Source organism: Eimeria acervulina, genomic scaffold (assembly GCF_000499425.1).
Source record: "Eimeria acervulina Houghton genomic scaffold, Eah_scaff131, whole genome shotgun sequence".
NCBI classification, from domain to species: Eukaryota; Apicomplexa; class Conoidasida; order Eucoccidiorida; family Eimeriidae; genus Eimeria; species Eimeria acervulina.
In genome coordinates, this window is record NW_013550289.1 from 38,412 (window position 1) to 60,470 (window position 22,059).

Genomic DNA, 22,059 nt, shown 5'->3' on the forward strand with positions numbered 1-22,059 from the left:
CTATGGCACTTCTTGTGGCCATTTCACAACTGCTCTGGATTATCTCCTATGATTTTAATGCAGAAAACTTTCTAGACGTCTTCCCATGCTGCTCTGTAGTACGAAGACAGGAGAGCGACGACCTGGAGAGCTGTGCCGCTGTTCATGAAATGGGTTGTTGACACAAGTCGAGTCCGCATCGGCTGCTGCGAGAAGTGTTCAAGGCGTTCTTAAATATTTCATCAAAAGGATAACTTTTGTGTTCCTCTAATCAAAATTCTCTCTAGCGGCGCGCTTCTGTCTTGTCGTTTGAACCCGGTTTCACTCCTCCTGGCTTGGGCATGGGGTTGGTTTGGGACGTGTTCAGCGTCTGGGGTCCCTCTGTTACCCCGTTTTCCCCGTCTGTGCATGCTTTCAAAAAACGTAACGTGGTGGAACTTTTGAATTTGCGTATTTATGGGGCGAAGGCGGACCTGAGAATTCGTCTGTCTCTGGCGGCAAAAGCGACCGTGGGTCCCTGCGGCATTCTGCCTAGGTCGTGCTAAGGCTTCTCACTTGAGAGTCTTTGCTTCTCGGTAAATCGCTTTACTTTCGTTCGCATCACCTTCTGGCCGTAGTGCTCCTCCTCAGCGAGACGGCAAGCGCGCCGCAGAAACCTGCCGGTTAGCTGTTGAGACCCCTCTTGTGATTTCCGTGGTTTGTCCGAGTCCACCTCAAGGGAAGCTCTGCCTTTAATTAAAACGCCTATTCTTGCATTATGCAGCAATCTTAGTTTGCGTGCACTCCCTGGCCACGATCCTTGACCGGATCAAGTCCATCTTCTCAAGGATGACTAGCGCAGAGTTGTAGAGATGACTCGCTCAGAGTTGTAGACGAGATGAACGGCCGCTGGGGGGATGGCGCCCCAGTTGGCGCCTCAGTTCCGGCCCCGGTTCCACAAAGACGGCCTGTGTGCGACGAAGCTCGTGCCGCTGCGGCGTGGTTATGGGTTCAGTCAGAGGTTGCGGGGGTCTTTGAGCGCTTTTCAAGGGATCTCCAGGCCATTCACTCTCGGGGCCTTAATGCGGCGGCAGCACTTGAGAAAGATGCTGCAGGCATCCCGGGCAGTAAAGGTGCTCTCCACGACCCTTCGGGCTCGGGGGGGGCGCGAGACGCCTTGAACAGCCTGCTGCTTCTCTGCTCCGAGGCGGGAGCGGAGGCCAATCGCTTCTCTGCGTCCCTGAGGGCCGGCGTGCTAAAGCCATTAGAGGAAGCACTTCAGCCCTTAGCCCGCGCGTGGGACGCCTCAAATCCTCCATCGGCAGCCACTCACCTGCAAACGGAATTCAAAGCTGGTGGCGAAGTGCAAAAAGCAGCGAGGAGGCTTCAACTTGCTGAAGAGGAACTCACGGTCAGACGAAAATGCGGTAGATACTGTCCTGAGACGTTTGTGTTGGCCAGTAATGCAGTTGGTATGTTGCTCATCGTTGTGCACCATATCAACTGCGTTATTAGCGGATGCTGGTTTGTTGCCAAACAAACCAACCTCTCAGTATTTCGTCTGTGTTCGTAGACCGTCGCTTTTCCGTTTGCATTTTGTTTCCTGCGGTGAGGGTGTTGAGAGCAGTACGTTTGGGGCTTTGGGTGCGCTGCTGTTTTTCTTTCTGCACCCCAGAAGGCCGAGGCAAGCTTGCAAGAGCTTCGTTCTCTGTTTGGTGCGGCAGTTAATTCTTCTTTGGAGCAGAAGGCAATACAGCGCATCTCCCGCGCCTCCCGTTTAAAAGTGGCGGCACAAGAAGGACTTCAGCAAGCCCTCGCAGCAGACGCATCGAAACATCCTCAAGACCCTTCCTCCATGGCCTCTCACCCGCTGTAGGCGGGCCTTACCAAACCCTCTCCTGTGTATAGTCGCCAACATCACTGGGCTTTTTTCCTTTTCTAGGATTGCGAACCACTGTTCTTGTCTGTTAGTGTGGTGGAGTCTCCTGCTGAACGAAATCTTGTTGTTCAACGGAATTTGTCGCATTTTAATTTCTTCCTGTCGTTGCTACTGTAGGTCTTCGGTGGAGCTACACGGCAGCGCTCGTCTGCTAAAGGCTGAAGACGGCGGTGCATGGGCTGAGGCAGGGGGTTTACGAGCAACGGATCACCAACGCCGGATTTCTGCTGCTATGCTGCACTCAATGAGGGCTGCTAGCAAAGTAAAAGATGCAATGGCCTGCACCTTGCCGCTTTTAGCTGTCTCTAGTCTGTCTCTGCTCTTCGCGCAACACTTATCAATCGGTGCTTCTCTCGACTCATCTCTCGAGACCGTTGTCTGTGTTCCCTCCAGCCTGCTGCTGCAGGCGTTCAGAAGTTGGGGTGTAACCTCATGGCGCTGTTTGGTAAATGGTTCCCTCCTTGTGTATCAGGATAGATAGCGAGGGCAAGGTGAAAACATGCATGAAATGTTGTTTGTTTGCCAATTGCAGGCAGCTCTGACGGCGCAACAGAGAAGCACGGGCTTCGTTCTGCACTATGTGCGGGACTTGCAGCTGTTCGCCGCTGCTGAAGTTGCAGCGGCAAGCGCCTCAGGCAGTTTCACTGGAGGCGAGGCCGAGCAGGAAACGATAGCGCAGGGGGCTGCTGAGGAATTAATGCATCGGCTGTACAGACAGGTCAACGGGAACGTCGACAACGCCGAACAACGCACAAGTACGCGCTTTCAGAAGCAGCGGGTGTGGGTGGCTTCCTCTCCTCCTCAACTGTTGATGTGCAGCAAGCAGATGAACGTGACTGAATTAACTGGTGGGGTCCGTATGTAGCAGGATGGACGTTTGGTGGAAGCATTTAGCCGATTGTGTGGATGTGTGGGACAGACGAAGCGACATTGAGAAATTTGCTGCTGCACCAGGAAAAGCAGCTACAGGAGGCATTGACGGAACGAGACGAACTGCGTCAGCAGAACGAAAGGCTGCAGAAGGAAGCAGAAAACCAGCAGAGGGAAATCGATGCGCTGAGGCGACAGCTCAACGCCGGCGCTTCGGTGGGCTTGACGTCACCTCGAAACCCACGACTAAAAGCGCGGAAGCAGGTTACTATACACCTGGGGGACTCGGAGTACGAGAATACCTGGAACCCGTCTTCACAACAACAGGCTGCGTACCAGGGGGGGGAGCGGGGGGAGCTGCAAGGGAGGGCTGAAGAGGACCCATGGGCCTCCGAGACGGCCGTGCAGCTCTCCGCAGTCACCGCAGGCAGTGCCGGGGGGTCCCTCTTGGGGACCCTCGATGCCAGCCCTCCCTCTGCAGAGTATTCAAGCACAAAGCAGCCTATAGAAATGGTTTGGGTGGATGTACAGCTGAGATACGAGGAGTTCTTGCTGTCTCTTCGGTCCCTCCCCCTTTTGAACGCGTGTCCCGGTGTGGCGAATGAACAGGACAACAGCCAAGGGGCCCAACAGAAGACGCCTGCGTGGCATTCGGGCAGCGAAGAGGCGTCTTCTGCGCCTTCTCTGTCTTCTGCACATCTTCGCACTGGGGTTGTTAACAAGGACAGGACGCAAGATCGCATGCAGTGGACAGACCCAACGTTCGCTTCCTCCGTGGCAGCGGCGGTGGAGGCCGCAGCAGACGCTACATTACCGCCCTTCCTGGTCCAGTGCTGCCGCCTTGCAGCAGTTGCTGCTGCTCCCTCTACCCCAGCAAGGCCAGTGCTTCGCTCTAGCGGCGCTAGCCGCATGTCTGTGCAGCAGCTTCAAGACCAAATCCTGTCCAGCAGGCGGCAGCAGCAACAGCAGCAGCAGCAGAGGAGTGGAGGCCAAGCAAATGGACCATTGGAATGGAAGGAGTCCGATTTACAGGTTTTGGCTTACGAGTTGCTGCTGCTTGTAGCGTATCACTACTCGCAGTACTCAGCCGCTGCGTCGCTCCTTGTGGGCGAGGAGGAGCAGCTTCCCTCGTCTACCCCCGGCCAAGGTTCTCCTGAGGAACAGACTCAAAACACAGCAGCTGCCTCTCGAGTTAGGCGGCCGCGTAAGTCGCTGGCGCGCGCCATGTCCATAAAGCTAGGAGCAGCAGCTGTCTACAGCGACGCCGAAGAGCACCAACAGCAGCAACAGCAACAGCAGCAGCAGCAACAGCAACAGCAACAGCAACAACAGACGCCTGCGGGTGTTGAGATTAGTGCAGCGGTGGACACTGTGCCGCTGCAACAGCCTTGCCAGGGCGCAGCAGCAGCGCAACAACCCGCCCCTCTCCCGCTGCGCAAGCCTCGAAAGTCCTTGGCTCGAGCCATGTCTCTGAAATTCGGACCCCATCATGAAGACCCTCCAGAGACGCTACAACCACAACAGCAGCAGCAGCAACAAAGTGGGACGGGTGCGTGCAGTGGAAGTGATCTCCTTATCCCTTGTCACCCTTTCTCGATGCCCACAGAGGAATGGCAGCGGCAGTTTGAATATCGGGGTCTCTTAAGGAATTTTTCTGGGCTTACTTTCAATGGGTCCCGGCAGCGTGTTCGCGCTGCGCTTCACTGGGTGAATCCCAGTCCGCTGCTGCAGCAGTCGAACGAGGAAGTGCTGCAGCAGCTGCTGCAGCTAGCTCGTGTATCATTTGAACTGCCGAGTTCCAGCAGCAACAAATTGCTGAGTCTGCTGGCCCCTGTATCTGACAGCGGGCTCGGCCCTGCATGCGGCACCATTCTGCATCCTTGTGACCTCCGTTATCGCGTCTTTCGTTTGATGGAGGCCTGGCGGACTGCTCTCTGTCCCTCAGCTCCACCCTCTAGAGCGTTCCCTCGCAAGCAGCAGCAGCAGGAGCAGCGCCAGCAGCACCGCGGGCGGTTCTTTCACGGCGCCGCTGCAGCAGCCATAGGCAAGCTAGATCCCTCTTACGGCGTGAGGGGTGCCCTGCGGAGACGGGCTGGTGATTCAACAGCTGCTGCTGCTGGTTCTCCCTCTGTCTTCGCCGCAGAAAGCGAAAGAGGAGGGGAGGGTGAGGGAAGGCGCAGCTCACTTAAAGTCTTGGGGGAGCAACACCGAACTTCTACAGCATTGGGAGGCTCCAACAACCCGCAGCGGCGGCAACTCGCAGGTGACCTGGGACCTCCAGTGCTCCTGCAGCTGCCCCAGCCCAAACGGAGGTCTAAACGGTCCTCGGCCTCGGCGGCAGCGGCACCAGCATCAACATCAGCAGCAGTGGCAGCTGCTCAGCACCCAGAAGCAGCAGGAGGGGCATGCCTGCAGATGAGGCAGGACCCTGTCTTCCGCTCTTTCATTGACCGCCAGCTGCAACTGCTGCACGCAGCAGCCCTGTCTCGTTGCGCCCGTCTTTTGAAATTCTTGCTCCCCCAAGGAGGCAATACGGCAGGAATAGCAAGGGCAACAGCAGAAGCAGAGGATGCAAGGCGGCTCGCGGGCTCTGCTGCTGCAGGGCCTCTGCCTTCAACCCCGTGGCGGCCGATTGCGATGCAACAGCTGTATGCTCGTGAGAAGACCCGCAGCGATGAGGAGGCCTTTTTGTATTTTCTTAGGTCTCTGCTGCTGTGTCAGGGAGAGACACCCAACCCCCAAGAGTCTCCTCAAGCACCCGCCTTCCTACTCTATTCGAAGGAGGAGACAGCTGCGGCGATTGCTGCAGCGGCGCAGCTTCAGTTGCTGCCTCTGCGTCTGCTGTGCTGCTTCTACCACATCTTCGCCTACATATTCGCGCTACAGCAGCTGCAGCGGCAGCAGCTATGGGGCGAGGCGGAGGCCTCTGTGAGTATCGAGGAGGTGTCTATTCACGTCACCGATAATGCAGGCGCCCCAGCAGGAACGGGGGAAGCGGAAGGCCCTCTCGCTTGGGAGGTCCGTACGGAACAGCGGGAAAGAGGAGGCATGGAGCTGCTTCAGCTGCTGCAGCATAACATGTCGCAGGCTGCAGCTCTTGACTCCGCTCTCCGGTGCACGTTGGCTGCCCGAGGAAACAACAACCCCACCTTGAAGCAGCTGGCCAACGGAAATGTTGCTTCTCCCCCTCCCCAGGCCCCTTCGCTGCCTCCTCAGCGCTTGCGGAGGCAGCAGAGCTTAAAGCCCCTCCGAAATCTTCTGGAGGTCCCGGAAGTGCGCAGCGACTGTGGAGACACAGCAGAGGAGTCGGACGGTAGGTGCTGCTGTTGGAGAGGCCCTCGTGGGCTTGATGAGTCATGAAGCAGGATCATGAGGGACCCCTTCAGCGTGCATGCTTGTCAAGCCCCTTGAGCAGCACCAAGGATTGAGGAGGGGTTTTTTGAGTTTGTGTAGAGAATGTCGCCTGGGACGGGGGTTTTTGTGTTTGCTTCAGGCAGCCTCGTCTGGGGATCTGACGTGGAAGGGGTTAAGGGGACGGGGTATGGAGGGGGGAACCCCTCCCACGGACAAGGAGAGGGGGCCCCCCCACACCTGGGTCTTCCTGGGGGCGCCCTCCGGTCGGCCTTCCGTAGGCCTACGCTGAAGGCCCTGAGGAGACGAACAGTGCGCACCCTCGATCCAGACTGTTCTGCTGCCCGCGCTGCTGCTGCTGCTGCTGCTGCTGCTTGCATGCTGGAAGGGGCTGAGCAGCAGCAGCAGCTCTTGTGCCTGCCTAGGGAGTTTCACCTCAGCGCGTACTGGTGCCTCGACGTCCCTTTGCTGCTGTCTCTGCTGCTGCTGCTGGCCCGCTGCTGCGCCGATTCCACCGCTGCCAACGGCCTGCAGCTGGGCGCTCCCTCGTTGGTGCAGGGGCTCCTGTTAGTTGCACATACCTCACAAGTGGGAACGGATCCCACCTACCCAGCAGCAGAAGATGCAACCAACAGCGGCAGTAGCAGCAGCTATGCCTCATTGCTCTTGCAAGCATGCAGGGCAGGAAGCGGATTCCACGGCATTTCCCTCGACTCCGTTTCTCTTCTTGTTGCTGCATGCGTATGGGCCTCCGGCATTAGGGCCTCTCCTATCTCACGTCAGCAACAACAACAGCAGCAAGTGACTCCACGACCATCAGGCCCATGTGATTCTGCAGACTTGGTGTTACAGACTGCTGGGTCGGCTCAGTCTGGTGTCTCCGCTTCTGAGAAGCAACAGGCCACACTCCCCACTACACCGCAGCAGCAGCAACAGCAGCAGTTGATCCAGGAGCTGACTTCTGTCTCTTCTACCTTTGTGGAGCCATTGCGAGTGGAGGTTGTCTCTTCTGCGTTGGAGTTGCTGAGGGACTTGAACGGATTTCTCAAAAAGGCGTCGGCTCAGGGGCAAGAAGGGACACCCGATGATATCCAATGGGCCCTCGGCGGCAACAGGAAAAAAACTGCAGAGCGAAAGCAGGGAGCAGAGTCTTCTGCGTCTGCCGCTGCTGCTCCTGCTGCGCTTGCGGACAACGCGCTTGCCGTGACACTCCCTGCTCCTACCGGTGCTGCTGACCCGCTGTCTCCTCGACTGCCAGGTCGCGCCGTCGTCTCTGGGCATGCAGCTTTTGGGGCCTTATTCAATAAGCAGGAGGTGGCCAGTGAAGGAATAAACCCCGCCGCTGCAGGAGATGACAAAGGGGGAGGCAGCAACTCGGAGATGCTGGAGATGGCGCCCCGCGTGCGAGGTGAACGTCTGCTGCTGCGTCTCCGTGGGCCGCTGCTGCTACTGCAGCAGGAGGAGGGAGAGGGAGGCATCAAGACAGAGCCACAGCCCACCTTCAGTAGTGTGTTGATGAACAGGCGGTGGCTGGGGGCAGACTGGTGGGTCAGTCAGCGCGAAGGAGACGGAGACACTAGCCAGAGAGGTAGGAGACATATAACCGACAAACGGTTATGAGACACCCAGCAGACAGACTGGTAACAGACACACATGCAGACTGTCTCCAACACAGGACATCCTCCTCCACACCTTCTCGCCTTCTCACTACCCTAAACTTCAGCGCTGCTGTATCAAAAGGGTCTCGGCAGAATAGAACGATCGCTCAGGTGTACAGACAAACCGTGCAGGTGCAGTGCAAGGACAGAGACAGAGACAGCCCTGTTGCCACAAGGAGGCTGGCGGCGCCCGGTGCATCTATTGTACTTAGGAGTAAAGAGGTTCAAAGCGTAGAGAGCTGGAATTGTCGCTTCTCTACATTGTCTCTGGAGTTGCCTCAAACTGCGTTTCGGCGGGTTCTTCTGCTCTGAGGTGTCTTGGGAACATATTTGAATGGGTGTAATAGCACTGTCTTGCGTTTGTTTGCGTGTTGTTGCCATGGTTGTTTTCCTTTCAGCGCTCCGAAGGAGCGAGTGGGCCTCGTGCTGCTACGGGTTGTCTGCTCTGCTGCCGTCACGGGTGGAGCTGCAGGAGCAGGAGATTGCTGCGCTGCAGCTGCTGGGGTCGGGATTTCTTCTTCAGCTGCAGGAGCAGCTTCAGGACTACAGAAGACATTTTGAACCACAGGCTCTTTCAGTGGCACTTGCACTCTATATAAGCCTCGTGCAACGACTGCTCTTGCTTCCGTCTGTTCAGCAGAAGCAGCACCAGCAGCGGCACGATTGGAAGAAGGGGAATGGCATTTCTTTCTCTGAGATGGGGCCAGGATTTCTTGGGATAAGTACCGCGGCATTTAATGAGTGGCTGAGAAGGACGCGGGATTCGCTTCAGATTTCGGTCGATTCCGGTTTTGAATTTGTTGGAGGCCAACAGAACGTAGAGGAGGGAGGTTCTGCATGTCTAAAGGCGGCGGACGGAGACACCTCAGAGGACAACGTTTGGGTGTGGGGCCTTCCGAAGGTGCTGAGAGGCCCCTCTGGTTTGCATGATATGCTGCGTTGTTTCATTTACCGTTCCCTCTCTGCTGCTGCTGGACGCTTGTTGGGGCAGCCGGTGGCGGCGCTGTTGCAGCTGGCGAGAGGAGAGGACAACAGACGAGGGAGCTTAGAGGAGACAACAGAGACACAGCAAAGGGCCCTTACCTCCTCGAAATCTGACGAAGAGGCAGAGATAGAAACGGATACAGAGACAGAGACAGAGACAGATCGCGTGTTGTGTTCGTTGGCTCAAGGCATCCGCAACCTCTACACCCACGTGCAGTCCGAGCTGCTGCTCTACGCCCCCGTCTTTGCTCCGCTGCTGCCGCTGCAGGGGGAGCAGCCGCTGCTGGTGTTAGCTGCTGCTAAGGCGGTGTTGCTGTCTGTCTTGCCTCTTGTCTCTCGCTGCGCCGATCAGGCCGCTGCAGACCCCGAAAGAAAGGGAATGCCGGCCAAAGGAGGCCAGGAACTCCTAGCAGCCCTCAGCGCGTTCGATCGCCTGGCAGACGAAGTGAGCTGTCGTGCAAAGAGGAAACCCAAAACCCTAAACCTTAAACCCTCGAGGCGGGTTGGAGGCTTTGGCCAGCATTAAACCATCCAGCTTTGAAATGGGTCTTGTGGAGACCACGCAGCAAACCCCTTCTGCTTTCTTTCTGCTTCTTAGTACTCCTCCCCTTGCCTCTTGCGGATGCATTGCTGGTGGAGGATGTTGTGCTGCGTTTCTCCTTGGCTGTGTCTCCGGCCTAGTCGGCGTTGGCCGTGTTGTGCTGAATTCCATCAGCCTACAGGAGGTTGCCGTCCTGCGCCTCCTTGGGGGTGTTATCTTTGTAAGATGCTTTCTCTGCAAGCTGTTGTCTGTGAAAGGTGTCATGTCTGAGGGGTGTTGTATTTGCGGCGCTTGGCCTGTCCGTAGGGTGTAGTGTGTCTCTTTGCGTTTGAGTATTTCTCTTCTTTGCGTTTCTTTCTCTTGTTGCAGGTTTGTTTTGGGGGCGTTTTGTGCGTCTCCTTTCCGAACGATTCGCCTTCCCAGCATCAGGGTCTGTTGTCAGTGGTGGCCCCTCGCCTGTTCGCTTCCTTTTCGTTGCATCTCAGCGGACTGACAGATTTGCTGTCGCAGGCTTTCCTGAGAGACGTCTACCTCCCAGCCAACCCACCCCACGCTGTCTACAGTGAGAAGGCCATAGACGGCTGGTGCTGCATTTATGGGGTGGTGGAAGCGGCTCTTGACTCCTCATTGCCCCTCCCCTGGTATTGAATAATCCCTCAGTTCAAAATATGAACCCTCCCACCTTAGCGATTCTCAGATTCGCCTTCAGCCCTCTAATCTCTTCTATTTCAATCTGCACTGTCTTAATACTCTCCCCGTGCTGCATTGTCAGGGCAACGCACACGGCTACCGCTGCGGGTCGATGCCCAGCCCGGCACCCTTGCTTGAAGATGCGTGCAACAGGGAATGTGCGTGGCTGTCTTCTTCAGTGCATGCTGAGGGCGTTCTTGTGTCCTTACGTCTGCTGCTGGTTGCAGGCTGATTCCTCGTTTGCTACAGTTTCTTTCCGAGTTGCTGGCTGCTCTGTGTCGGAGTCTGACGGACCCCTGCGTCTCCCAAAGCGAAGGCCCTGGGGAGTGGGGGGGCCGGCCGCTGCTGCCGCTGCTGGCACTGCGGCAGCTGCAGCAGAACTACTTTAAAGGACTGCTGGAGGTCAGCGGGAGGAACGCCGCTGTCGCCGCCTCTCCCTTCGTTGCGCACTTCCTAGCGCTGCAGCGCACAGCAGAAGAACGCACTCGGAAACAACGCAGGAAGTCCAAGGGGTAGCTACGAAAACCCTAAACCCAAAACCCTAAGCACTAAACCCTAAACCCTAAACCCTAAACTTTTCAGGCCATAGAAATACGCGGCTGGCTCATTCTTTCTGGTCTCGCTGCATCGTGTGTAATATTCGTCACCCTCATCCCACCAGCACTTGCAGCACGTGGTAGTTATGTGCTGCTAGGTGGGGGGTGTCGAAAGAAGACAGAAGAAACGTTGGGGACTCGGAAGGTCTGTCTTGATCTACTGCTTGCTGATTGAGGGTTGGTTTGGTTCGGTTGTCTGTGCAGCTGGAGAGGCCGTATGACGCAGCTTGTTGGGGGATGGGAGGAGGAGAAGCTGGCGCAGGGTTTGGCGCGGGCAGGCTCAGCGTACCTCTCAGGAGTAGAGGGTGGGTGTTGTGTTCTGTTGGGTTGTGGGTTGATGCGCCTCTTCATAGGATGAAATTATTATAAAAGTTTCCTGTTCCTTAAAAGAGATCAATCAAGTTACGTCTGCAGATAAACCATTATTGTGTTTAGTCAATATGTAAATTAGAATGTTGAATTTCCTTACCAGTTAGAGCGGGAAGTACACGAAGACGCGCCGTTTTTGCGGTTTTCTTTAGTAGATGTTCCACTGCGAAAGAAATGGGTCTGTCTGACCGGCTGCAGCAGCTTAGTGCGATTTGGTGGTTGCACACCACAAGACAGTTGTTATGGCTTTCAGTGTGCAGTACTGCCTTCGGCGTTTGCATGCATGGGTTTATGGCTTTGGGTTTAGGGCTGTTGTGCGTTTGTGTCGCCAGACGACAACAGCGGGGACAGCTCTGACCCGCATGAAGGGGCCCCTGAGCAGGCCAGAGGGGCCCCTAGAGGCCTCCCATCTCGGCATGTTGAGGAGGATAAAGGCCGTTCTCGTTCGGTCTTTCGTCTCCTCTTCGGACAAAGTGACAGCAGGGAGTCTTCTGCAGCGCGTGGAGGGGCCCCAGGCCGCGGCGAGGGCAAGGGAGCGGGCGGCGGGGGGCCCCCTGTCGGGGTTGGCCGTGTGCTTGGTTCGGGTGTGGAAAGGCTTTCGCCTGCTGTGTGCCAGCTGCTTTCCGCTGTAGATGCCCTGACAGAGTGGGAGGCGGCGCGGCAGAAGGCAGTTTTAAGTGGGGGACAGCGGCCCACCAGCGGCTTGCAGCGGTGGTTGGTGAGGCTGCACATTGCTGCGCTGTATCTCCAGCGACTGCCTGGCTTGCGAGAGAAGCTGTTGAGAGAACTGCAAAAGAAGATCCTCTTCCGCTCCCCACGAGATATGGAGGTGCTGCAGCAGCTGCGGACGTTGCAGGGAAGAGGTGGCGCAGACGGGAGCAACGCAGCAGCAGCAGCAGGGAAGCAACAAATCGACTTGCTGCTGCGGCGGCGGCAGGAGGAGCTTGCAGAGCTCAGCGCAGCTGTAGATGAAGCGATCGAAGGACTCAGTCAGAAACTCAACGAAACAGCCAAGGAGCTTTGCAGGTAGTCTGATACAGCTCAATAGCATTCGCTGCAGTACACTGACAAGGAAACTGAGCAAACAACTCACTATAGACAGCAACGCAAAACCATAAACTCTAAACCCTGAAAGATGATGCTCTGCTGCAGACGTCTGTCCGTAGTCTCTGGGGGTTTGTCTAATCGTGTTTTTATGCTGCAAGAAAGCAAGCGTTAATGTTAATACTACCGCCACAGGAGAACGGAGCCTGCCTTTGGTGCGTTTTCTCCTGCAGTCTAGCGGCGGTGCATCTGGTGTATTATGAGTTGCAAGGAGACATATTCGGGAGTATGTACAGTGGAGAAGAAGCCTTCTCAGGAATGACGCTGTCGAGGCTGCTGCAGGCCTTTCCAAATGTACGCTTGCGGAGTGTCGGGGAGTGGTGTATGTGCTAGCGAGTTCAGGAGGCAGCCTTCTGCTTTGGTTTGTGTGGACATTCCCAGTGCCGTACTGCAACAGAGAGTGCACGCATAACTGTTTGCGCCTTCAGACAGTAGAGGACTTCTTCTGTGCAGCTCCATTGGAGTGGCAAGACGAACTGGCGTCAGCTGTGCTGCGCTGTCTGGCGGAGGTCAGTGGGGTTGTCTCTCGTCTTCTCTCTTCCTGTCCCTTCCGCTGCCGTCTGCTGTTTCTGTCTGCTCTCCCCCTGCATGTGCATGCATGCGCGTGCATGCATACGCAAGCACACGCACGCACGTGTATGCGGTAGGGCTAGGTGTCGTGGTGCTGGACGCATATGGTATCGTTCTGCAGGCCTGGTGTCTGTTGCTGGCGGACTGGGGCTATGGGGGTCACTTCTACGAGGGGAAGGAGTTGGAAGTGTTGGAGGGGGATCTCGACTCTCTCCGTCAATACGTAAATGACAACGAAATATCTCTTGAGGTCAGTAGGCCTGATTTTCTTGATTTTTGTCTTTCTGTCGGGCTCACCTCAACTGTAACTGTTACTGTTCTTACCATCTGAACTGTTCAGTTTATTGCCTTAACTATTCATTTTATACCCCATTACTGTTCAGCTTGTTTTCTTACCCATTCACTTTGTTGTGGGCTATGTTCATTTCCCTGTCTTAACTATTCACTTTATTGCTTTATTTAGCAGTGCAGCACAGAATTGCCGGTGTTTGTGATGCTGCTGTTTAGGATGATGGGGACACGTTTGATCGCTTGAATGACTTCTTAGTGATGCTCGATGCCGACGGCCGCTGTCTTGCTGCTGCGGAGCACTTGGCACGGCAGCAGCAGCAGGAGCCGTCACAGCAGCAGGAGATGTCCGGTGACGCTTCGGACAGAAATCGCATAATGTACGAGAGAGTCAAACTCCACCAGTTGCTGCGTGGAGCTGCCTTCTTGTAGCTGAAACAGAAGACGACACAACGCAACATGGTTTAGCATCACCCTTTTGTTGCTGTGCTCTTTTTCTCGGTGATTGCGATTGCCCATACAGCAAGCAGCCGTACAACTGCCCGTGGGTTTGTGGGTTATTGTTCTTCCGCCTGATTGTTTTGTGTGCAGCACTGGAGGAGCGGCAGGAATGCGCACGGGGCATGCAGCAGGGCTTGCTGCCTCAGCTGAAGCAACAGGAGAAGCCAACAGCACCCCTAGACGAGGGCGGGGGTTGAGGAGAGAAATCTCTGCAGACAGCAACGAGAACAAATCGCGAAGAAGTCGCAGCAAATCGAAAGGATGGGGAGGGGTCGGCCGGTGGGTGAGGGGAGTCTACGGCGCCTCTTCCTCGCACCGGCACCACCACAGCCGCAGCCGCAGGGAACAATCAGCACACGCAACATCAGGACACACTCTACACAGCAACAAGAACAAGAACACTGAAGACGAGAACGAGGATAATCTACATCACGAGGAGGAGGAATATCGTGCTAGTGAACAACCAGAGACACCCCGTCGGGCTCTGCGATTTGCCATTTAAAGGCAGTTATTCTCAACACAGAACGCAGTTCAGTGCACGCGGCCGTTTATCTCAGAGAACCGATGACAGTTGACTCGATGCAACGCATGCAGTGGCTTCCGGGCATGCGAAAAAGAATGCAAGGGGCTTTCTTTGCCTCTTCTGATTTGACAGGCAGCATTTGCTCCGCTCCCCAATTGCTGCAGCAGGAGGCCAGACGGCCTTTCGTTGAATAATAAAACCAATGCCTTTGCTGCCGATTCGCCAAACTACGCCCCAACCTACATTTTTATTGGGCGGGCAGCTCAAGTTTTAAAGTTTGTGGTCACAGCTGCAAACGACTTTAGGTTTTTTGTAAAGATACACAAATGAATACAGCTGCCGTGATAAGGCGAAGGCATTCCACAGGTCCGAGTTGTATGAGAAACAGCGTTAAAAGCGGGCCGTATGATAGACAAAGGTTCTTCTGTTTCGTAAGATCACAAGGAATGTTTATTACAGCATATTTAGTGTTTATTTGTTTAGTACCGCCGGAAGGATTGAGCATAAGAGGATAGCAGTTGGTCCTTGTGAATGCACAATGCTGTATAGTGAGTAAAGCTACGAACAGGTATTTTATTATTGCCGCTTTCTCGACTGTGTAGCGGGAAGAGATAACTTATGGTTTCGTGTAAAGTGTCGCCAAGGGGCACTAATAAATACACACGTCACACTTTCTTCTCTCTAGAGGTGCGCACGAAGCTCACACGGCTAGGTGTCACGGCATTTCCACAAAATATGACATTTAAATGATGGGAGTTCGTAACGCGCACACTGCACAAGGGCACCCATTTTCCATTCCGATCTTATTGCGATCTTATTGAAGCGCGAATATCATTTGTTCCTTTTTGCGGACATGCTGCGAATGCGGATCTCCAAGAACTGCACTTGAGTACATAAATCCACTTGAGCCATAACAACTGCCTTTGACAAGCAGGAAACACTCTTTGCTCTCGTATCTCCAGCATCCGCAGTCCCACGTGTAAGACCAGCTTGCGGTGCGGCGATTGAAGGCTGAGACTATCTCCATGCCAATTCAATCTTCCTCAAAACTCAAGAAAAGGCGCCAGTACCCTACAATACAACGCACTCTCGGAGAAAGGATGCGTTGTGGAGTATTGGCGCCCTAAAGAGCTTCTCTGGTGCCTACAACGACAGCACTCCTCTCTTTCCGTCCAAATGGCACTAATCCAGCAAAACAAGGCTTAGCAAATGCATCCACAGAATGCAGCGGTTAAATTGACCTGCCTTATGTACGTCAGAAGAGATGCATATCTGTACGTCTTTGCAGTTCCGCCGACGGCGAGATACTCCCTAGACGATCTCAACCCCATCAGTTTAGTCTACACGCTATAAGAAGGAAGACTGCACCAAACAAAGACCCGCGTTACTGAATGCTCCGTTTGTTGTGACTGCCAAGGGCCTCAGCTACCTAAACCAGCAGAGTTCCACAACAATGGAGATACAGCTACGCTAGCTTCACTCCGCTGCAGACACATCTGACGGATGCGATGAGGATGAATGCTGAAGCACGCAAGGTAGGCTATAAATATATATATATATATATATATATATGCGTACAGAGGCTTCCATTGATATGGGGGCAGCTAACGATGCTTGCGCGAGTGTGCCTCTGCTTGTTCTGGTTCCGTTGCAGATTGCTAAGACAAAAAATTTTGGGGAGAGGAGTCTGTTGAAAAGGAGTTCGTACAGACGCAAACTACGAACAACTCGCTGCAACCCCTTCTCCCCTCCACTTCACAACATGACTGTACAAAGTGTTGGAAGGTGCGCCGGACGTGCCAGTGCATCGGACAAAGCCCGAACGGTTTATTTATTGCGGTGTCTGCACTCTTGCAGCGCCTTGTTGAAAACAAGCTGTGTTCTCACTGCTTCCCCTGCAGCAAGACGCAGCACTGATCCCATGCGTATGCACTATTAACAACGTTTACAAACAAAGACTGAACTACAAATAGCACTTAACAAACGAAAACGCACTACAACAAAAGGCCGCATTGAATTGAGGCTTTGCCGCTGCTGTTCAATAACTGTGCGCCGGTGAAAGTTATGTCCATCTTCACCATTCCACATCGAAACAAAAAGCGAGGCAGGGCGCCACAATTGCCGGTGGCAAAACATGCGGTGTATGCACACTAAGAAAAGCGGAAGTCCTTCGAACGCCTCCTCGAATCACCATCGTTTGTAGCCATCATCCTGAGGAAAAAGCCTCCAGGAGCAGCTGAAGCGAACCAACAACAGCTGCTGCCGCACTTGATTGGTTTTGGCGTGTTGACGAACCTTGGCTGGGGAGTATTGACAATCATTTTCTTTGGTCTACTGAATCACTTGTTTGAATGTATAAACAATCATTGGCTTGAGTGCAGTGGCATCATTTTTTGGTTGTACTGACCATCATATGCATGAATGCATAAACAATCCTTTGTATGGATGCACTGACAATCATTCCTTTAAATATACACCCAACCACTGGTTTGGGTGTGCTGGCAACCACCTGTTTGGGCGCGCTGACAATCATTTGCATGAATATATACACAATAATTAGTTTCGGCATACTGACAACCATTTGTTTGTGCACTGACAACCATTTGCTTCAAGGTACAGACAATTTTTGGTCTGAATAGACAAACAATCATTGATTTGGGTGTATTGGCAAGCATTGGCTTGAATGCATTAACAATCACTTGCTTGGCTGAGTGCACATACAGCTTCAGCCTGACGTGGACGCGAGGCTACAAACATTAACGGCTTGGACGGCCCACGAGACAAATATTAATCTAGTCCTTGGGATCCGTCCGTCAACATCCAAATGCATCGCCGTCTATCTTGGCGGTGGCTGTTCAAGAAAGATGAACATGAACCTGAAATCTTGAGCATTAACACCGCTCCATAAAAACATGATCATGGACATGAGAACGTGACCATGAACATGGGAACATGACAGCAAACATGAACGTGATCATGAGCTTGAATATGAATACGATCATGAACTTAAATAGGAACACTGCGTTGTCTTTGCGTAATATGGAGGCCATCGTCGCGCCCCTTCTAGTTGTCGCTCAACGGGGTCTTGTCCGCTCCTGTAGACTCATTTCAGCCACTTGAAGTTGGACTCCCAGAGGGAAACTTGCACACTGCATTGGGGAGTGGTGGCTGGAGAGCATCCATCCCATTGAGTCTAGACGGCCGCAATGAAGATTAAAAAGTCGACCATGCACGCAAGGACAAAAGAAACCAATATGGCTCCAACGCAGCACGTCTTAACACTGACGAGATGCCACATATTAGCAACGAAGGAGAAAACGCCAGTGTTTCAGGTATCTGGACGCCCCGAAGGCCGCGGCGACTGTCTAAAGGAAGGCGGGTGCGCAGGTCGGCGTTGTTGTCTTTTCTTTGATAGACAAACCGCCTCAAATCTAACCCAAATACAATTTAACGTGTGAAAAAGTACCACTTCGCGAAATAGGCACTCTCTCAAAGCCGACATTCATAGGCGGCTGCTGCTCCAGCCCTCGGGGCCCCCACGCAACTGACGAACTGACTCCTACTCTCTTTCATCTTTCCCTCTGCTTCAACGGAGCCCTGTCTTTTTCCATTTTGCCTCTATGGGCTCCTCCTCTGTGTCTTACCTGCTCATCTACTCCTTATGACGTGCTGACCTTGGGCTGCATATACACCCCAACAACGCCCTGTCCTCCCTCCCCCCCGCTCGAAGGCGACAGCAGCCCCCGTCTCTCCCTTGCGGTATTTGCTGGCTTTTTTGGGCGTTGGTGTCTCGTGTGGGCTTCATTTTTGCTTTCTTGGGCGCCACGCCTCCCCTCTTTCACAGGGGTGTCTCTACAGAACCTTGGCAAGGGTTCTTCAGTTAGACAGCTGGCCAACGAACACTCTGTCGCTTCTCCGACACCAGGGGAGCTGTCTGCTGCTGCAGGCAGTTCCCCTCTACATCATCAGGCCGCCCACGGAAGCTGTAGAAGCGCTGCTGGAGGTACGAAGGGACCTCTCTGCCCTGCCCGCTTGCGCACTCCCGCACGCAAGGGGGATTGCATGCATGCTCTCCCGTGTGAGTGTCTGTCTGTACACCGAGGAGATAGAGAAGGTCTCTTTGGTTTGCTCGTTGACGCTCAGGCCGGAGTTGGCGTTTGTTTGGCTGCTGCGAATGCAAGTTGTTTAGAGGAAAGGGTGCATTGGCATTTGTTTGTTGTGGGGGTCTCCTTTTCGTGATTTGCATTTGTATCTTGCGCACCTTCTTTTCTTAACGTTTGCTCTACTAGTTTTCGTTCTGCTTCCCAACGGTCTGTACACTGGAGATGCCAGTGGAGTGTATTGACTGGCGGCGTTTCGCCTATGGCCAGACGTCCGCCGACTCTTCTTCTTCGCTTCCCGACTCCGCACACGCATTAAAGCCCGAGACGACAAAAGAAGAACAAAACAAAACAGAGGCAGAGAACACGCCACAAACTGCCGCCTCTCCCAACGCCCCGTCGGAGGCGAAAGACCAGAAGGGTCCTGCAGGCCCAGCAGAGCATATGGCGCAGTGTACGGACATCCCAGAACCAGCCTCTCCAACAGAAGCACCTTCATCAGGCCTACAGCCACACGCTAGTGCTGTTGTTGCTGCTTCTGTTGGTGATGACGGTGCTGCGGAGCCCGTTACACCGCCCGTGCGGCTCGCCTCGCTTCATGACAGTGGAGGGGGCAGGTCTTCTGGATGGCTTTCATTTGGGAGCAGCAGCATCAGCAGCAGCAGCGGGAAGTTGAGTGGGTCGAGTCGCAGTCGGGGGAGTCACGGCAGCAGCACCAGCAGCAGCAGCAAGAGCACCAGCAAGACAAGCAGCAGCAGCTCTGGGGGGAAGCAACACCGAAGCGTTGCTTCTGTTTCGGCGGCACCTGCTTCTGGGGAGTCCACTCAGAAGAGACGGAAGCTGCTGAGGGGAGGCGTTGCTGCATGCGGCTACACGAGCAGCGAGAGTGACTCTGCTGCTGCTGCTACAGGAGGGGGCGCGCGTACTTCTTCTGGCGGTGGGCGTAGCGTTGGGCTTAGCAGCAAGAACAACAGCAACAAGGGCAGCAGCAGCAGCAGCAGCAGCGGGAGCGAGGCGACGGACAGCGACGAGGAGTCTCTGGACGCGCTGCAGTTGTGTCTTCAGGAGTCCGAGGCAATGACTGATTTATTAGTGAATGAATTGGGAGGCCCCACGCCGGAGGGGCGGGGCCTCGTGCGGCAGCAGATCGCCGCAGGCCGCTGCCACTGTAGTGCTTCCTTCAGTATCCCGCCTTCGCTGCAGCAGCACAGTGGAGCGGGTTGGGAGCGTTTAAAGGACTATCAGAAATGCGGCGTTCATTGGCTCGTCTCCATGCACAAAGCAAACCGAAACGGCATTCTTGCTGATGAAATGGGACTGGTGAGTTTCTTCCCATCTACACCTTTCTTTCCTTATCTTTCTGTCATACGAACGAACAAACACCGGAGGTACAAACTCGTCTTTTTTTTCTGTTTTCCCTAACTGCAACAGCTCCTTACGTTAAACCCTAGCTGCCTCAGCGCCAGCCATCGAGACAGGCAGAAGGCCTTGTGTTGTAGTTGGCTCCCCAAGTAGTTCAGTTGAAAAGGATGTTTCTTTGCTCTCTGTCTTGTCCGCACGGCTCCGTCGAGCATGTGAGGGTACATGCAGTCCATGCGGGTGCCGGAGTGCTGTGCTGTGGTGTTTTGCTTTTGTTGTGTTGTGTTGCGTTTGCGTTGCGTTGTGTGTGTGTTGCTCTGTGCGTTTTTGTGTTTGCGTTGTTTCGTGTTCCCGTTCGTCTTGTGTTGCGGTGTTGCGTTGTATTGCATTCCGTTGTGTTGTGCTGCACTGCGTTCTGTCGCGATCTCACCTCTTAATCCGTTGCAGTGCATAGAGTTGCATTATGCTGCATTCAGTTTCGTGTTATGTTAAATTTTGTCCTATTGCGTTCGGAAGCAAGGTGTTACCGTGAAGTTGTTTCGGTTTTTGTGCGTTTCAGGGCAAGACGGCTCAGACTTGTGTGTTTTTCAATTACGCGTATTCGAGCGGTTTGCTCTCGGCTCCAACTCTGGTGGCTGCTCCGGCGTCTTTAGTAGACAATTGGGTTCGGGAGTTTGAAATGTGGGCGCCACATTTGTGCGGGCGAGTGGTGAAGTATGCAGGGAAACAGTCAGAAAGGCGAAGTTTGGCGTTGCAGTGCATCGAGTCGCTGCAAACGCAAGAACCCTTTCGGGTCCTTGTCGCATCTGTCAACTCCTTGTCTAATAAATGGGATATTCAGTACTTAAGGCAACTCAGGCCGTTCGCTTATCTCGTCGTAGACGAAGCGCATGCACTGAAAAATAAAGACTCCCAGGTCTACAAAAACATCAACAAAATGGCAAAATGCGAAAGACGCATTCTTCTCACAGGGTAAACCGAACAACACGATTAGGAAATCACAAAGGATACAACAAACACGATAAACACCAGAAAGACCTCAGACGTAATCAACACAATACACAAGATGAACACAGTACACTCAGAGCAAACAATAAACCCAGGAAATAGATCGATCATTACAGTAGACAGTAGACAATAAGCATGAAGCACAGCGGATATAACAAACAAAAGAGACGCCCTTCATTGTGCTGTTGTATGGCATGCCACTACATCAGTGTAATACGTGTTTTTTGTTTTCTTTCGGTGTTCAGCTCGCCTATTCAGAACCGAACCGGGGAGCTGCGCAATTTGCTGTTGTTTTTGATGCCGGCGGTCTTCGACGCGGAGTCGTTGGACTTGGCCCTGACTGCATTCGAGAAACAGGCGCAGAGACAGAAGGCTTGCAAACAAAAAACACAACTCAAAGCGGAGAAACTGCAACAACAGCAGCAGCAACGGCAGCAGCAGCAACAGGAACAGCAGGGGCAACAGCAGGAGCAACAGCAGCAACAGGAGGAACCGAGAAGAGCCAGTGCCGACGCATCCGAGCCGGACACCGCCGCCAGTTCTTCGAACGGCAGCAGCAGCAGCAGCAGCAGCAGTACTTGCGAGGAGCAGCAGGGTGCCGCTACAGCAGCTTCAGATTCAAGGGGTTTTTTGAGCCGTGCATTTGCCTCGTTGGCCATTCGGGGTTCGGAGGGAGCAGGAGCAGAAGAGGGGCTGCCAGCGGATGTGATTTGTTTGCAGCGCGTGCTGTCTCCTTTTATTCTGCGGCGCTTAAAGAGCGAAGTCATGCAGGAACTCCCTAAAAAAACAAACAGAGTCGTCCGCTGTGAACTGGAAGACTCGCAAAAAGCCCTCTACTTAGAGGAGGTAAGGCGGCATCAATCCGACCTCGCCCTCTCTCTTAGAAGATTAACACAGGCATTTGCACCCAACGAGGAAACGGCAGAAAACGGCAGCAGCAACAGCAGCAGCAGCAGCAGCAGCAGCAGCGGGAGCGGTGCAGCGGCAAAGGATTCAGCTGCAGAGGAGGGCCCGCAGGTGGCTGCCAAGGATGGTAAAGAAGCGAAAGAAAGCCCTGGTGATTTTTTTAATTGCTGCATGCACACGTAGTGCAGTGAAGCGGAAGTAGAACGCTTGGATGTAGTACATCTTTTAGAGTATTTGCAGAGGTGTTGACGAACTTCTCGGTGACTCTTTCAGTCTTTGCTTTGGTTTTTCTCTGCGTGTCAAATTTACTCTTCGTTGGCTGGCCCTTCTCTGTTGCTTGGTTGTGCCCCAGCTAGTTGGTTCTCTGTCTCCATTTTGTTTTTCTGAATGGCCTATGCGCCACAATGATTGCTGCATTTGTTTGTCCTCTTTGCCTGTTTTACCCATTCGCTTTGTTTTGCTTTTTTTGTTGGTTTTATTTGCGTTTTGTTTGTTCCATTTGCGTGCTTCATTTGTTTGTTGTGTGTTTTGTATGTTTGCTTGTTTGTTTTTTTTGACTGTTTAGGTGTATAGGGAGAGCAGGGCTTGCGTGTTTGTGTGTGCAGAGTCAGGAGGGAAGCGGTTTGTGAGCAGTTTATTATTTCGTCTCCGCCGCATTTGCAATCATTCGCTTCTCATGCAAAGTCGATACACTGCAGAACAAAAGGACGTAAGCGGTGTATCATATATATATATATATATATA

At 53.8% G+C, this 22,059-nt stretch overlaps 2 protein-coding genes across 2 annotated transcripts in view; both read left to right on the forward strand.

Moving 5' to 3' along the window:
• Window positions 1–856: 856 nt before the first annotated feature.
• Window positions 857–13,616, forward strand: EAH_00019510 (hypothetical protein, conserved; the record flags this gene model as incomplete). The annotated part of the gene is made up of 15 exons (XM_013397305.1): window positions 857–1,369; window positions 1,634–1,830; window positions 2,015–2,342; window positions 2,430–2,652; window positions 2,817–6,080; window positions 6,261–7,706; window positions 8,175–9,205; window positions 9,671–9,942; window positions 10,219–10,503; window positions 10,792–10,892; window positions 11,289–11,945; window positions 12,442–12,569; window positions 12,752–12,880; window positions 13,138–13,270; window positions 13,510–13,616. The coding sequence occupies 15 exons, from the start codon at window positions 857–859 to the stop codon at window positions 13,614–13,616; spliced, it is 8,814 nt and encodes a 2,937-aa protein (XP_013252759.1).
• A 4,870-nt stretch (window positions 13,617–18,486) lies between these two features.
• Window positions 18,487–22,059, forward strand: part of EAH_00019520 (SNF2 family helicase, putative) — a gene marked incomplete at both ends in the record, with an annotated part of 5,581 nt that continues 2,008 nt past the window's right edge. Inside the window, 4 exons of the mRNA XM_013397306.1 lie at window positions 18,487–19,362; window positions 19,961–20,373; window positions 20,655–21,442; window positions 21,921–22,024. Coding sequence (XP_013252760.1) covers window positions 18,487–19,362; window positions 19,961–20,373; window positions 20,655–21,442; window positions 21,921–22,024 — 2,181 coding nt within the window. The remainder of the gene's footprint in view (window positions 19,363–19,960; window positions 20,374–20,654; window positions 21,443–21,920; window positions 22,025–22,059) is intronic.